This window comes from Brachycentrus maculatus, unplaced genomic scaffold (assembly GCF_059751285.1).
Source record: "Brachycentrus maculatus isolate JH-2025_06_01 unplaced genomic scaffold, ASM5975128v1 h1tg000056l, whole genome shotgun sequence".
NCBI lineage: Eukaryota > Metazoa > Arthropoda > Insecta > Trichoptera > Brachycentridae > Brachycentrus > Brachycentrus maculatus.
Window position 1 is genome coordinate 565,687 of NW_028280810.1, and position 18,222 is coordinate 583,908.

Below are 18,222 nucleotides of genomic sequence, written 5' to 3' on the forward strand. Positions count from 1 at the left end.
CATTTTTTATTGTTGTTTTCGTGTTGTTTCCCACACTTGTTTCGAATTGCATATGCAGCGAAATAATTTATATAGGTGGCTATGCGGTTATGACATAACTGCCAAATAATATCAAAATAATTTATACACACCCCCATAAATCACTTTGCCTGACGCGTCACATTCTTCGATTTGGAACGAGATCAGAGATGATTCATGGTACATTGTGTTGTTATTATTAAGAAATAAGCCAGCGTTAATTCGCGTCCCCGAAAATAGAAGAGTCGGGTGTCACACAGTTAGACGGACAAGATATTTATATAGTTATTTATAAAATACTCAAACGAACACAAACGATTGTCATATGAGGCTGGCTCCCCGTACTATTTCGGGAGTATACTGACGTTCGAATCGAAACTGACGATATCAATCTCATTATTATTCGAGACAGAAGAATACAGAATATGTACTTTTTGACCTCAAGATGCTACACGGTACCTTCCACATACATGAATAATCTGATGAAATATGTATGTTTATTATCGAAATGATGAAATCGAAATCATATTATACCTTATATTTACAATGTATATGTGTGTGTGTATACACAAATACTCGATTAATATATTCGAGTGTTATGTATACAATACGAGTGTTACATTGACAATAATATGTAAATAATTTTCTCCTATGGGTGATCAAAAGTTACTTCAATTTGTATCAAATTGAATACTTAAACATATGACGTGATAATAGAAATGATTAAAAATGACACTTAAAATTTCAGTGAGAATGATTGAAGAAAATACACGACAATTAAGGAATATTACTAATTGAATTCATTGATTCGGCAGTCACTTTGTCGTAAAATGCATACATTTTTAATTAAGTTTCACTTATTAAATACCACTATTTCTTAGGGCATTTAAGCTAGAAAACTCCTAAGGGATTAAAAGAAATTGAGTAAAAAGATCACTAAAATTACATTACTGAATACATTTTAAACCAATCAAATCTCTTCTGTATACCAGTAAGGTATATCTTCCATAATATTTATAACTACAGAAATAAAACACAATCCAAAACATTTTTTCATCCTTTCCGCTAGTTATTTATTTAACAAAAATATCACATTTCAAATCAATTATTTGGCACTTTTTTTTAAAATTTTCAATAATATTGCGTATCCCGCTATTGAAAGAGAAGAAAATGTAGTCAAAGGTGTAGAATTAAAATCGAGAAAAAAACGATGTCGCAGATGTATGTAGGAGATATGAAATTCCAAGATTCATTATAGAACGGCACAATTGCCAAGACAAACAATATTTAATATTTACATCGCCCTCAACAAAATAATAAAATAAATTCGGCCAACAATCATCCGAGACAACGCATCGTTCATCACCGACAGAGCCGCAATACGTATGGAGATGGCGGCGTCGAAAACAGCTAAATAATTTATATTAAAAAAAAAATCTAGACGACTGGAAGACATTGCCAGTGGCGAGAAATTCGATTGGTATCCCCAATTATCATACGTTTTAAATACATCTTAACTGTAATAATAAATGAGATGCCTTCACATTTGAGGATAAACCAGAATGACAACCAGTTTCTTTCGCAACTCAAGACTCATCTTAAATCAATTCTCCACAAATTCAACACCAAATCTCATGTCCTTTAAATTAAATTGAAATTTATGAAAAACTATTTAATTAATAAAAATTAAGCCCCGTGACACCTTGTCCAAACCATATTTTCAGTGGAGTGGAATAAATATATTACACATATTTGCGATCGTATTGTACATACGAGTATAACGTGTTTCAGCATAGTGTTAGTATATAATACATAGTACAAAATATAGTAAATTAGAAAAAGAATAAATTCCAGTGAGACTATATTTTATATTATTTCGAGCAATAAAAATACTTTGTGTTCTGATCCACTCACATTTTTATTAACCAACTAGTTTCGGCAACAACCTGTTGCCCTCTTCAGGGTTTAATTTATTACTAAATCCTGAAGAGGGCAACAGGTTGTTGGTGAAACTAGTTGGTTAATAAAAATAAGAGTGGATCAGAACACAAAGTATTTTTATTTCTCAAAAAAAAATATTTCAATATGATCCACAAAGTTAATGCTTTCAATATTCAAAACAGACTATATTTTGTAGAAATTGCGCCGTAGAAAAATTACCCATTTTTTAAATAATCTACAGATGATGTCGCTGAAACTAAATAATATGATGCAAAAAATACGCACTAGGGTGTTTTATTTAATTGTTATCATTGATTCAGCATTTCGTGGAAAGTCATAATACCTTTAAATTTTACTTTTTAAATACCATAATTTCTTGTTTTTTTTTTACCTATGTAACATAAACCCCACCATACACCTCTACCTAAAGAGCGGAGTCGCGTAAGATATGAGTTTGTAGATATGAGTTTGTATCATATTATGTATTTGATTTTTGCTCTACCTATCATGGAAAAACATGCATGCATATTATACAAGAAGGTTATAAATATGTAAGTTTAATACATTATTAGATTAAAACCAATATTTTTAGCTTTTCCACTTTATTTTTATTTGACCAGCGACCGGGTTTCGTCGTTACCGACATCATCAGACTGGTGATGTCGGTAACGACGAAACCCGGTCGCTGGTCAAATAAAAATAAAGTGGAAAAGCTAAAAATATTGATTTTAATCTAATAATATATTGAAAATGCAATTCCATCACGAAGTGTCAGTAGATAATATAAATCTATTAAAAAATATGTAAGTTTATTTATGATTTTGTACATAATTTAGATACATATTTATTAATTCAATATCCTAAATTTTGTCTTTAAATTTGATTGGATCTTAATGCTAATATGTTATTCTGATAATTGAGAGAATATAAGTAGTGTGACATTAAAATGCTGAAGTACAGTGAACTTTTTACGACAATATTAAGAAAGAACTAAGAAAGTAATGAGTAATTAAAAATTTATATTAGTTCTGTATAGTTTACTAGTTTTCTAGCCCTCCCCTGCTAATTACCGTACAGCGTCGGATCACGGGCGGGACCGGGAAAATAATCGGCGCGAGCGTCGCGACGCCGCCCACTCGCTCCTCCAAAGTAAAGATCGCCGGTCTTTAGCGTAATTATTGCCAGGCTAACTACTTAATCACACCGCAACGTGGTGACACCAGAACGACTTAACTGAAATATTGTGCGAAAGTACGGATTTATTGCAATTCACGAAAAATATTATTCCTACATTGTAAATCATTCGCATGACCGCCGTGAGAAAAATCAAAACTATCGGATTGTGAATATTTTCATAACGCTGACATATTCGTCCAATTATAATAATGTTTTGTAAAATTGTGAAGAAATGAACTATTTCAAGAGTTACGTATTGTTTTAAAATAATTTCATCAAAACTTCAAATATTTGGGAATTAAATATTTCAATAAACTCCCTAAAGAAATTTAAAAAATAGAAGATAAAAAAATCTTGAGAAAAAAATTAATGCCAATTTCATTTAAATCCTAAATAAAATATAAAAAAGACTATTATACCATTAATTATATAAAACATTAAACCTTGAGTGTAAGTCCCTCTCCAAGCACAAGAGCTCAGTCTCTTTTTGGAAGAGGCACAGCGAATCTATAACTATAAGTTTGCCATAAGTAGAAATATTTAGAAATTGTATTATGTTGTACTTAAAAATGTAACTTTATTAAATAAATAAAAAAAATAAAAAAGGATATCCTAAACTACCGTTTTCCAAAAACTTGACATTAACTTCATCGTTGACCACCATTTCAGGGATCATCTTTTAAGAGGAATTTCAATCAATAAATGCATGCAACAATGATATACATACAATGATACCCATATGCAATAATATATAACATTTTAAAGGTTTTAATTGAAAACATTGTTGTGATTCAAACATTAAAATAGGAAGTGAAATATTGGTGGAGGTGTACTTAAATCAACATAGTTTTAACCAAAATTAACATACCATTTAATCAATCATAAAAAAAAACTATTTTTTATATTGGTGTGTGCAATTTATTATATTTTATTATAAATTACATATGATTATTAGGATCATCTTATTTACTGTTTCGGCATTCACTTTGTAGTAAGACATGATTAAATTATTTTAAAAAAACACTTGTTTTTACCATTTGACTATTATTATTTTCGGGAGCTTCAGATGCTTCCATCTACGGGTTTGAATATAAACGTAGATGGAAGCGTCTGTAGCTTCCGAAGCTAGTCGTAAAAATGTAATACTCAAGTGGTAAAAAAACAAGTGTTTTAATTATAAAGATTATCAGCTAAAGCAAAGTATCATATTACCAATTTTTTTGAAATCGAATTTCGTAAAAAAAATAACACATTTAAATTGTTAAGTGATGCATGTAAAATAAAGCAAAAATTTAATCTTCAATTTGTTATTATATTTATTTATTGATTCAAAAGTATATTTAAATTTAAAAAATAAAATACAAACGAATTCTTGGTATATGGTAAACATGGTAGGTTCCGAATCGTTGAATGAACATTTTTTTCTAGACCGTAAAAAACTAGGGGATAATAGCCCCAATCGTGTATGCAATATCACGATGACAAAGCACATTTTTGCCTGGCACTATTGCTTTCTAGGTGGCGTATGTCAAGAGGGTGGGCCAAATTAAATACCTAGGCTGCCGAAACTGTCAATTATCATAGGAACGAATTAGAAAAACTTTTATTTTATTTTTTTTACTATTATTTAAACTTTTTGAGTATTGGTAAGCTTTTAAAGTAAGTAAATATAAATTAGCAAGGTAGACCATCTAAGAATAAACTAACAACTCAAGAACCTGCAGAAGAATTGTAATTGAATAGAATTAAAAAGGATATACGTATGAAATTTTACATCACGAATTAAGTATTTTATTTAAATAAGCTTACTAAACTATTTTAATTTGATATTATCAGAAGTATAATATGTAACCAGGCAATATAAATGGATCTTCCTCGAAATTGTCTAGAGCAAGACCAAGGAATTCATTGGTGAAGCAGAAATATAACATGATTCAAAGGCAGGTATGGCCTAGGTGACGTTATCTAAGACAAAAGGACATATAACCTGAGGATGAGGAGAGCTGACCCCAGCAGTGTACAAGGACAATAAGCTGGGATGTAGCCAGGAAGAAGAAGAAGAAGTATAATATGTATATAGTCACTATAAAAACAAGTTTTTTTTTATATGACATAATTTAAATAATGCATTAAAACGAAGAAAAAAACTTAGCCGTAATATATTTCGGTCAACGTAATAAATGAATCTTTTAAAACAAATTAATTCTGTTTTTAGATTAACCCCCTTCTTACGAAGGTATCGTTAGCAAAGGTTATGTTATAAAATGAAGAGAGAAAAAAACTGACCATCAAAACTAAATGACGCAATTTATTATACACAACATCGTAGACTGAAGAATTATTTCCATACAAACAAAAAAAAACATAATTAAATATTACTCAACACAATGGTGGGCTTAGTTTTTACAATAATTTCGGGGATATATTCCCATTAACACATACCTACCTACCTAGAGATAATTAAGTGAATATCGTCTATAATCCAAATATGTACAGGGTGTTTACAAAACATATCAACGCACAACGTGAAAATGTTTTACTTCAAAACTGTTACATTCTACCACTGTTCACATTATCTCAGTGAACTTCATTAATTGATTCGGCAGTCACTTTGTGGTAAAATCTACGCATTTTTAATTCAAGTTATATTTAGTAAATGCCACCTGAAGATCTATTGTGACACGTGTTTCGACGCATTCCACAATACGAAATGATGCGGAATGTATCAAAGCACGTGTCTGTACCTACTCGTGAATGGATAAACTCTTTCATGTTTAAAATCTAACTAAAACTAACTAACTAACTAACCATCACGCCGCTTCCCCGCATGGGTAGGCAGAGAGAATAGAGCGCCACACCACTCTGTCCTTGCAAACATTCTTCGCCTCTTCCACGTTCATGCATCTCCTCATACATACCCGCCATACATATGTTTAAAATCAGGTACTATAATTTCATGTAATTCATGAGTGAAAACTCTAGGCAAAAACACTCGCTATCTCGCTAGAGACATGAGTTTATACATTTCATTGATTCTAAGTAAGCAGTATTAGGTGTATTAGTACTTAGGTGTATGATTTTAGTCCTATGACTTTACTTAGGATGTGAGTTTACTTATGTATTAGGTATATATAACTTACTCACATGCCTAATAATACCATATACCTAACATTGAAACACCCTGTTATTCTTCTCGAGCATATTTATACACCTACCTGTCTATCAACATGCGTATGTGTAATATGTAAAGACGCGTGCGTACACACATACACATCAACAAATATCCCCGTATACGTACACGCTAGAACTAGCCATGTGCGAGTAAGATTAGACGAACCTTGTTATTGGTTGATTGATCGGCCCTCTTGCGTACGTTCGGCCCGCGAGCTATAAGCTCCCGGGTCATCAAGATCTGCTCGAGAGCCCGGTCCAGTTATAGGACGGCCGGGAACAATCGGGGTTAAATGCACGCGGGGTGGGTAGATACAAAAAAGTAATTATCTTAAAAGTAAAGGCGTGCAAACCGTTTCTAACGTATCAAATTCTATTACCGACACTTCATGTCGTTAACTTTTTTCGTTCGTAGATAATTTGACAGGTAAGAGTTACCTATGGACAAAGAAAAGATCCGAATATTATGATTGCTAATCGTTAATCAAAATTTGCATCAAAGCATATTTTCGACATGCCATTAAAAACATATTTAAATAAAAATATATATATACAGGTCAAATCTCGGTATTACGAACTACGTTATATTGGAAATTTCGTTACTTCGGTATTCGCTACAAAGAGATTTGACCTGTAGTACATACATACATTTAGGTTTTCTTTGTTTTTTTTAAAGGTGTCTCAATTCGGTGCTATTTTTTATTTCAGTAAGAGCTGTATGTCTGAACAGTTCTGGAAAATTATTAAAAATGTATTTAATACATTTTTCCACATACATAATGGTGCGTAGGGCATCGCATTTCTTAAATTTTTTTAATGTTTTGCAATACTTTAAGAATATAAATATACCTGTCACTGCTATTTTTACCTGTGACAGAAGAAATCATATATTAACACTTTTTTTACCGAAATGGATGCGCCATCTGTTGAAAGCATGCTTCTTGATATTTGTTATTTTCCAATGCATTGTTCTCTCATATATTTCAATATTTTCATTGGTTTATTGCATCGTGAAATTATACAGTACACACAAGAAATATGTGATTCCTATTTTCTTTCTGTTCCATTTAACAAAACTAAGTCGCAGCAACGCGTAGCCGGGTACAAATAGTAAATAATAATATGCATGGAATTTTAAGCTATTACAAAACATGCTTTGATAATATAAAAATATAAAATCAAGTCTTGAAAGAGTTAAAAAATTGATCCCTTGATACCATTAGAGTCCTTCAATCCAACTAAATTTATTGCGGTGTTATATTTGCTGACAAGTGTTACTCCTTCAGTGATAGTTAAATACGTAAAAATATACTCATATGTATTTTGATTTTTCATCTCATCACAAACCATAATAAAAATTAAATAAAAAATATTTAGATGTAGGTACTAAGAAATGATAATTAATCGACTAAGAATCTCCTTGATTGCTCAAGAAACACGCCCTTAAATCCTTAAGTAACGATTAGTCACGGAAAACATCTTCAAGCGCTCGTTTAAGCTATTTGTTTTGTTTACTTATTTTTTATTCACAATGAATAATTACAAGCTATTTACAATAAAAACTTCAATCGTACATGGTCATATTTTGACCTCATCTAAGATTTTATTGTTTATTTGACAGAAAAAGGTACAAAAAGTATTCGAATTGAATACATTATTATAGTGTTTTGAATATTGAAAGCATGAACTTTGTGGATCATATTGATACATTATTTCGAGAAATAAAAATACTTTGTGTTCTGCTCCACTAGTTATATATCGCTCACTCCTTTCAAGAACGTCATAAATCAAAAAACTTGATTTTTCAGGAGAACGTTTTTAAAGTTTAAACGTATAATACAATGTATTAAAAATAATTATCAAGACACTTATTGAACTTTTTACTGTGCAACAGATCTTTTTAGGTAAAACCTGAATGTTTTTTCTCCATTTGAAAAATATTTAGTATATTTAAAAAAAATAATTAAACAATACCTTTTCTTTAAAATGCAAAAACAACACTTTCTGCCTTGTAGCGGGTAAATATTAAGTTATAAATATGCCGCTTTTGCTGGGATATAGTACATTTTCTGGGCATTCCGAAAACACGTACAACTGAAAATTGACGATTTTTGATATATGACGTTGTTGAAAGGAGTGAGCGATATGTAAGTGGATCAGAACAAAAAGTATTTTTATTTCTCGAAATAAAACATTATTATAGACCTACTTTTTTTTCTAAAAAGTCGTAAATATATCATCAGATTTAAAAACATTTATCCGGAAATGAAAATTATATCTATTAGGTATACTTGAAAAAAAACTTTCCTACTAAATTCAGCGTTTGCTAACAACACGAAAATATACGTTGATATTTTGTTAATTAAAATATAAATAAAATATCGTTTTTTTATGAATTGCAATATTATTATTTTTGTTTCTCTCTCCTGTGGTTCAAATAGTTGACCTCTCGACATAACTCAGTGCAATTATAATAGAAACATTTTGATCAATACAAAAATTATGTAACGAAATTTAAATGTGTTATATACAAATTTATAAATTAAATATTAAAATCTAAAACAGCTTTTTAAATTTTTAAATAGTATTTTTTTATTAATTCTAGTTTTATTTATTTAAGTATTTACTATGTAAAAACTTTACTTAATAAATACCACTACTTCTTAAAATCTACTGTGACACTTTTTCACATGTGTTTTGATGCATTTCGCATCATTTTCAAACACCGTATATTATAAACCGTATATTTCAAACACCGTAATTCAAGTATATAGATTTTAAAAGTCTACTAAATTGTATTTTATGAATAAAAACACAAAAATAAAATTGATGACAATTGTTTCGCCTTGCTATCGCAGTTACATAGAAATCAAAATAACAATTAAACCATTTACCAAAAACAGAATAGTAAAAATAGTCCACGATCTATAATTTCAAATATTATAAACAAAGGCACCGTTAAAGCACTAAAGTAATTATTATTTATATCAATAGATTTATATTATCCACTGACACTTCGTGATGGAATTGCATTTTTAATTTATTATTAGATTAAAACCAATATTTTTAACTTTTCCACTTTTTTATTTGACCAGCGACCGGGTTTCGTCGTTACCGACATCATCAGACTGGTCAATCACCAGTCTGATGATGTCGGTAACGACGAAACCCGGTCGCTGGTCAAATAAAAAAGTGGAAAAGCTAAAAATATTGGTTTTAATGTAATAATAAATTATTTATATCAAGATAAATCACCCCATATTTTGTATTACAGTGCAGTAAAATAAGTACAGATTTTGAATTTAAATCTCACGAGCTCATTATGCGGTGATCTCAAAGTTCATAAATTTGAGTACAAAACGTTTACACGGTGTGTGGATCCCATTACAAATATTTGATACTAATTAAAATCGGACAAAGCCAATCGGCGGACGCGAGCCTCTCGGAAGGGTTGATCTGCGGAAGATTGATCACCAACACGTCACGAGCGAGGATGATGCGGGGAGCAGAGCCATGATTGATACAATGATCATCGCAAACCTCGAATTCGGGTTCATCCCAATATGTCGGATGAGTCAAATGGTACAGACTTTACAGTTTACCATCCCCAATTCGGGATGGTAAATCGGGCTTAAGGCCCTAAATACGTTAAATAGCACCTAACTTTCTTTAAACCAAGGTAACATTTGACATTTGACGTAATTGATTTTTTTATTAAAACATCGTTTTCGTATTGAAAAAACTGAGTTGTTCCTCGAAATATTTATTTCAAAGAACAAATATACAGAATATTTATTTATATTTATATGGTTTTGAAAAGAACGGAGCTATAAAAGGTTTGGAGTAAAAATGTTTTTTCTATGTGTTTTCTAAGAAAAAAAGTCGAATTCCAATACATAAATAAATATAATATATATATAAAACCTTTATCCGCACCCCTATGGTGCATAGGGCACTGCTTCATATAAACACAGTGTTTTATCTTGATCGTTTACACATGAAGGAAAGGTGATCAGCCTTCCGCTTCAGGTACCAGTCCAGGGTAGTATTGAATAAATATTTCAGTGAAAAAATCACTTATTTATTTGACCCCCCCTGGGAATCGAACCCGGGACCTCCAGAACGGTAGCCGAGCGTGCTGACCATTACACTACAGAGGCGGACATATATATATATATATATATATATATATATATATATATATATATATATATATATATATATATATATATATATATATATATATATATATATATATATATATTTTAAATCGCGCACGAAGGCACGACCGACCCTTTGCGTGGTCGTCTGCGTTCTGAAATTGAATTTTGAGAATTCCCCCTTAACATCCCCAATTCGGTACAATAAATCGGGCTTTTGATGAAGAAACTCCTGAAAATATTTTACGTACGAAGCGCCATTGAGGTAGTGTTTTACGAAAATGGCACTATAAAAATTATCCAAATTTATTACTATTAATATTATTACTATTATTATTATTAATATTACGTCACTGATGCTCAATGATGCGACCATTTATATGATCGTTTAACAATGAAGCGATTACCATTTCTGACATCTCATTGAGGGCGGATGATGACATTTTTAACTGACGTTAAAAGGGAATTTTTCTTTCTTCGGTGTGCTTAAAATGTACGTAAAATTATAGTTGAAATAAACTTAAGATAGTTAGAGCATACCGAGATTTCCTCGGTCTCCCTCGTCTAAGAAATCGTATTTCGACTGCATTAAAGTATTTCGATACTTTAAAGTGGGCGGGCCAGGAGTTGAAACGATCGACGGGTATGAATGAGGAGATGCATAAATAAGAATGAGACGAATACTGTTGGCAAAGACAAAATGGTGTGGCGTTCTATTCTCTCCGAATACCCTAGCAGAGAAGCGGCGCGATGGTTAGTTAGTTAGTTAAGTAAAATGTGTAATTTATTTTAACTTGAGCAATAGTACAAATTACTGTGTTACAATAAAATCCTATTAATATTATTTTTTGACATCTCATCAAAGATGAAGAAGAATATGGAAGTCTGGGCATTTACGGGGCTGACGACCGTCATAGACTTCCATATTCTTCTTCATCTTTGATGAGATGTCAAAAAATAATTTAAAAATAATTCCTGTGATTGGAGATAATCCAGATTTTGTGAACAAGTATTTGGACACACTCAAAATGTTGTAAATCCTATTAAAATTTAATTTTTCATTTAAGTATTACTTGGTAAATATAATTATTTCTTCAAATCTATTGTGACACGTGATTAGATGCATTCAGCTTCATTGAATTGAATATTGAATGAATTGAATACCGAAACACGTATAACAAAAGATTTCAAGAAATAGTGGTATTTAACAAGTAAAACTTAAATAAAAAATTAATAAATATGTATTACTGTAAAGCGACAGCTGAATTAATTAATGAAAAAAATATAATCCCTATTTTTTTTCTTTTTATGACGACAGTTATTATTACCGTCAGTAAAAAAATATAATTAAAAATGTGCAGTTTTGATAATGAAATAAACGCTCAGCTAATATTATGAGCAATCAACTCCCACGTTTGGTTTGGCATTGTATGTAAATGATTATGGTTTGTCATAAAATTTAAATTATACGTGCTTAATGAAAATAAACAACCTTTCAATGTACTGCGAAAATAAACCCCAATGAAATTGCATTATTCAGTCCCGCACGTTAAGGACACCTGTCTCGTCTGTAAAACGTGTCGCGATGACACTAAAAATAACGAGGACAATATTAGCGCTATGCTAAAAATGACCAAAATTGTCTAAAATTAGCTAACTACGGTAACACGTGCAAAATATGGAACAAAGGCAAAATAAATGAATGGGTGAATGATCACGAGTTGATTTTATGAAAATTGTAAAATGTTTATATTCTTAATTTTTCTCTCTTTTTTGTGTGTATATTAGGTTAAAAACGTTGAAAACAATAAAAAATTTATTTAAAAAAAAACTCCACCGACAAGACACACAAGATGACTTAGTGGGTCTCTGCAAAAAGAAAAAAAAATATTTACAATTGTGATTTAAATAAATGCATACAATTTATGTTAATAAAATAATAATAAAAAAAATTGACTCAACCCAAAAATAGAAGTGAATTCCCCAAATGTGGAAAATTGATTTTAACGTAAGTAAGTTAAGCACACCTACATACTGACACAACTAACCAACTATCACTCCGATTCCACGCAGGGGTTCAATAAGCGGCTTGATAATTATTTTTAATACATTTTTTTTTTTTTTTTTTAATCATTTAATATATTAACATTTTTATTTGTAACATAATACATTTGAATCATTTATACATATGGATAACTTTTATATTTCGATTCGCTGTGCCTCTCCATAAAAGAGACTGTGCTCTTGTGCTTGGAGAGGGACTTACACTCGTGGTTTAATGTTATATAATAAAAGATATAATAGTATTTTTTTTGTATATTTTTAAACTTTAAAAATGATCTCCTGAAAAATCATGTTTTTTTTATATTTGACGTTGTTGAAAGGAGTGAGCGATATATTCATTGTACATGTCTTGTTCATTGTAACAAATATGAATCATTACGCACGTACCTTGCAATATTTACCCTAAAACAAATAATATACGTTGCAAATAATATTTCATGGACTGAACCCGTGACGTTAGTTTCGCAGTCGAGCGTCCTCCCAATTACGCCACGTCGCCTGTCACGGCATTTTCGCTAAAACACGTTTTTCATGTAGGCACAATAAACCAACAAACCAACATAGTTTCTTGGTAGACGATGTATATATAAAATATAATGCCTACAATAGTTTTCATCTCCGATCCCAGTTTTGAAGTGCTCGGATATGCCCGGATAGACCATCACCTATTTATTTACCTGATTGACAATCCAATTTGTTCGTTCTGCATCCACTGTTAATGATGACGAGGCCTGATGAATGAGAGTAATTAATTACGAAGAAATTAAACACACGCCTTTCCATAACCCTCCCCCCCTCGCGTTCCCCGCGCGCCCTACCCTCGTCTCATATCCCGAAGCATGATACATCTAGACAGGGGTAACAAAGAAACAGAATAAAAATTATCTGTATTCTTATTCTTTTTTTTCATTTTAACAAAAATGAAGAAAAATCTGGGAGTCAGGACATTAACGGGGCTTGCGACCGTAAAAAGCTTGTTTAATTGATCACTTTACAATTCTAGATTTGTGAACAAGTTTGTATACACACAAAATATTGTAACTATATTCTCAATATTTAATCGCATGTGATCAAGATAATACGCAGTTACAATCGTGTTCATAATATTATGGTAGTGCATGCTATTTGCATGCTGTTGCATTGACTGAAACAATTGTCACAGTATTAATTTTTATGTGTTTTTTAACGATTAAATACAACTTAGTAGACTCAAAAAATTTGTGTTGGATTAAAAAATTAATACATAAACTAAAATATATAATTGAAATGTAACATTGTTTTAAAATCATTATAAATACTTTATTATAACTTAATTATAATGTCTACCGGTTTCGAAGCTAACCGCTTCTTTATCAAGACTGATTAATACTATTATATAACAGTATTAATCAGTCTTGATAAAGAAGCGGTTAGCTTTGAAACTGGTAGACATTATAATTAAGTTATAATAAAACATTTATAGTGATTTAAAAATAAAGTTACATTTAAATTATAAAATGGAAAACTCAAAGTTAGTGCTTCAAATATAAATTATATAAACTAAAATGTAGTTCTGCAAATTAAATGCCAAATCAATAAATAAAAACCAAAGAGAATAACGCGGTCCGCGCGTTTAGAGTCCCAGATAAATGGATAGTTAATCGACAAGTTAAATCAGTTGTAGACAACCAATCACAATAGCCGTACAAAGTACAATAATAATATGGAGATCATTACACCGATCATATCGGCGCATACGAATTGAATAATGTTCTCATATTAATTAAAGGGAAATCAGACTGATTCCGAATAGTGAAACGATGGGATGGAGAACTAAAAATTGACAAGCATTAATGCGAGTGATTACATTTTGGAAAATAGCCATTTAATTTTAATCGAATGATTTAAACTGGCGCGCCGATTATTTTTTTTAAATCAATGCATTGTGAAGGCGACTGTAGTAATACACCATGTATACTCAATTTTTAATGCTAATAAATATTTTAATACCGCGATATTTTTTGAACAGTAATGGTTTTATATATAAATCTTAATGAGTGATTGTTGCGATTCGATTTACGGACGAATAACATTATTATATTATTTCAGCGAAGCTGTTTAAATCTTTAATCAATTTTATTACCATGCCTACATACATACAAATAAGTCGATTTCCAGAACCGCTCCGGGGCAAAGAATTGCAAATACTATTAACGCACAGTATAAATAATATTCACGTATGATTCGATCCTCGAATGATAAATCCAAACAATTAGGGTTTATAATATTTAATTCGATTTGCAGATATAAGGATCGAGCGTCGCATATAAATTGAATATTACCGGAATGTAAGTTTTCTTGTAGAGTCGTGCACACTGGAGGGTAAGTGCCGTAGGTGTCGGTTAGGAATAATCGGAATAAGATCCCCAGTCCGCGCGGGACGTATGAAAGCTAAAACCTTAATTAAAACACATTAGTAAATGTCGATCAAGTTTTTACAAGTTCCACAGATCAATCAAGATTGCGTTAATTATATATATATATATATATATATATATATATATATATATATATATATATATATATATATATATATATATATCTTAAAGAGAGAGAGAGAGAGAGAGACGTGGTTTTATACGTGTTTCCGAGAGAGAGAAGGAAAGGCGGAGAAAGAAACAAAAAATGTTTGATATCACGATGCGAGCTTTATTATTATTCATTGCCTGACTAACGAGTCGCAACAAAGCGTGGGTGAGATACGACTATTAGATGAAATGTAGAAAAAACGCCACAATCAATCATGTTTTCTTCATCGGGTCTGATATATTTATATTGATAGAACATCTCGTTGATGTAATGAAAAATTGGGAACATATTGCGGACGGGCAGCGGTATTAAAATGATGGACGGAGTTCGATTTCACTTCGATAACCTTATAGATTATAGATTACGAGCGACCTCTGCTTTGAACCTCACACTTTTCACACGCATTCGGAATGGTGCGAATATATACAAATAATAATTTTAAAATATCAGAAAGTTAATTAGGAAATAAAGAAAAATGGTGTGGTGTACGTAATAATCACACTTAATACAACAATAGCGACTTTAATTAAACGTCAATAATGGCTTTTGAAACAGTAGGTGCAATTTCTCAGGGGAATTGTACCTAGTCCAACTCACACAAGCTTGTACGAGTACCTGTACCTAAAACTTCTTCATTTCCATTTCCATTTCCAAACTAGCTCGCGTCATACGAGGTCTCTCGAGGAAATAAATATAATTTCATTATTCTCAATATTATTAATATTTAAAGCATTTACTTTGTGGTTAGTCATTTTTACTTATTTATTTTTTTACAAAAATGTTAATAAAATTAGTATATAACCACTCACCGAGATTTTTACGTCTACCGTTTCGAGACGTACCCGTCTCTTCGTCAGGACAATCACTAACACATTTGTTTGCATGCTGTGTTAGTGATTGTCCTGACGAAGAGACGGGTACGTCTCGAAACCGGTAGACGTAAAAATCTCGGTGAGTGGTTATATACTAATTTTATTAACATTTTTGTAAAAAATAAATAAGTAATAATTTCATTAATTTGTGGTAAAATCTATCCATTTTTTATTTTAGTTTTACTTAATAAATACCATTATTTCTTCAAATCTATTGTGACACATATTTTAATCCATTCAGCACCTTTTTTAAACATAAAAACTTATAAAAATATAAATAATAATAAATTCACAATTAACAATATGACAATGACTAAAGCATCCCCCCTATTGTCTATGTTCCCACTGATAAGAAATAAACAATAAAAATAAAAAATAAGAATTTAATAAATAAATAAAAATAAGAAACAGCTACTACCTCCTCTTCAACCTTCAACGTCCCAAGGACTACGGGTAAAATTTAGAAAATTTAGAATAAGGTTCACATACGGGGTTTGAAAATGATGCGGAATGCACCAAAACACGAGTCACAATCGATTTTACGAAGTAATGGTATTTACTAAGTAAAACTTAAATTAGAAATAATTATACGCAATATCAAAAATGATGACCTAACCTAGTTTAAAAGATCTAACAAAATTCGTGAGAAAAATAGTTGGGCATTCCGGACGTAATAAATGCGTGCATGCATTCGAAACGCAGGGGAAATTATGTAAATCTCGTCATTATAGCCTGCATCCTTTGTGGGCACAGACTATATAATATTTTCATAATGCTATAATACTAAAAATGTTAAATACTTCGCGGAATTAATTATTCCCGGGATTGTCCCTTCGCATCTTGGTCTCCGCCAGTGTCGCGTGAATAAAATTTTCATATCATTTGGGATAGCGGGATTGTCATTGTTGTAATTCTTGTTAACTCATTCTATTCACCCTTTTCGGCCGAGTTTGGAACCGAACCCCAGGAAATGTAACACATCGTCGCTATCACTGCAAAACGCACCTCACGATGAAGACGTAGACTAACAAAATTTGATTAATTGATTCGGCAGTCACTTTGTGGTAAAATCTATCCATTTTTAATTATTTTTTTACTTAGTAAATACCACTATTTCTTAAAATCTACTGTGAAACGTGTTTCGATGCGTTCCGCATCATTTTCAAACACCGTATGTGAAGCTAATTCTAAATTTTAGAGTTGGGTCCTTGGGACGTTGAAGGTTGAAGAGGGGGTAGTAGATGTTTCTTATTTTTATTTATTAATTTAATTTTTATTTTTATTTCTTATCAGTGGGAACATAGACAATAGGGGGAGGCTTTAGTCATTGTCATATTGTTAATTATGGGTTTATTATTAATATTTTTATGAATTTCTATTGTTTCAAAATGTTGCAGTTTATGGCTTTACTTATTAATTATTTTTAGGATTTCTACGTTATTCTGGTTAAATTCATTATCTATTAAATGTTTAGCGAATTCCGAAAAAATATTTTTTTCTCAAACAAAATTTGCTTAAAGACGATCAGAAAATTACATGCTTTAATTTTATGCAATGCACAAAATGATATTTATTACACGTCGGTGAAGTTGTAGATTATCTCGTTTTGCTAACAACTATATTACCTGATTGGTTTAAAATTGATTTTTATTATAAAATTGTAAAAAAGTTGCTGTTATTATATAATGCTAAACTTCGAAACGTATGCTCCCTTATTTAGATAAATTAATAAATACTAAATTGAAAAAGACTTACCTCTCTTCTGCATAAAAGAAAACAGATCATCTAAAAACTCCTTCCTCTTGGGGTCATCATTTATCTCGTACAACTGTAAAACAAAGACAAAAGAAAAATTAATTTTCCAGTTTAATTATATTGCCTTATGGTTTTAGTAATGCAAGTATTTAATACGAGATTTTTTATGGACATATACAATATTTTACGTCTTATTTTACATATTTTTCGTATATTATAAGAAACCCCTTAAACTTGAATTCCTATAACATTATTTTTACCTAGCAACAACCACTTAATTGTTTTAAAATAAAAACGAGTCACATATCAGATGGTCGTGTATTTATTTTTGGTTAAAATTATTTTGGAAATTGTGCCATGTAATTTTAAACAATATGGGAATTGGCGTTTAAAGGGTAGCCGAGGGCAGTGCCCATAGTCCGCAGTCCTTAAGCCTCAGTCCCGTTGAGCACATTTCATTAAGAACAATGCAATGAGAACTGCGAGCGCTAAGAGGT

The 18,222-nt window shown here is 30.9% G+C and overlaps 1 protein-coding gene across 3 annotated transcripts in view; it reads right to left on the reverse strand.

Annotated features, from left to right (window-relative positions):
- The window catches only part of retn (retained), a 264,675-nt gene that overhangs the window by 92,978 nt on the left and 153,475 nt on the right, over positions 1–18,222 (reverse strand). For all 3 annotated transcript variants that reach the window (XM_088278322.1, XM_088278321.1, XM_088278320.1), the window contains one exon: positions 17,726–17,798. In XM_088278322.1, the coding sequence (XP_088134448.1) occupies positions 17,726–17,798 (73 nt within the window). The remainder of the gene's footprint in view (positions 1–17,725; positions 17,799–18,222) is intronic.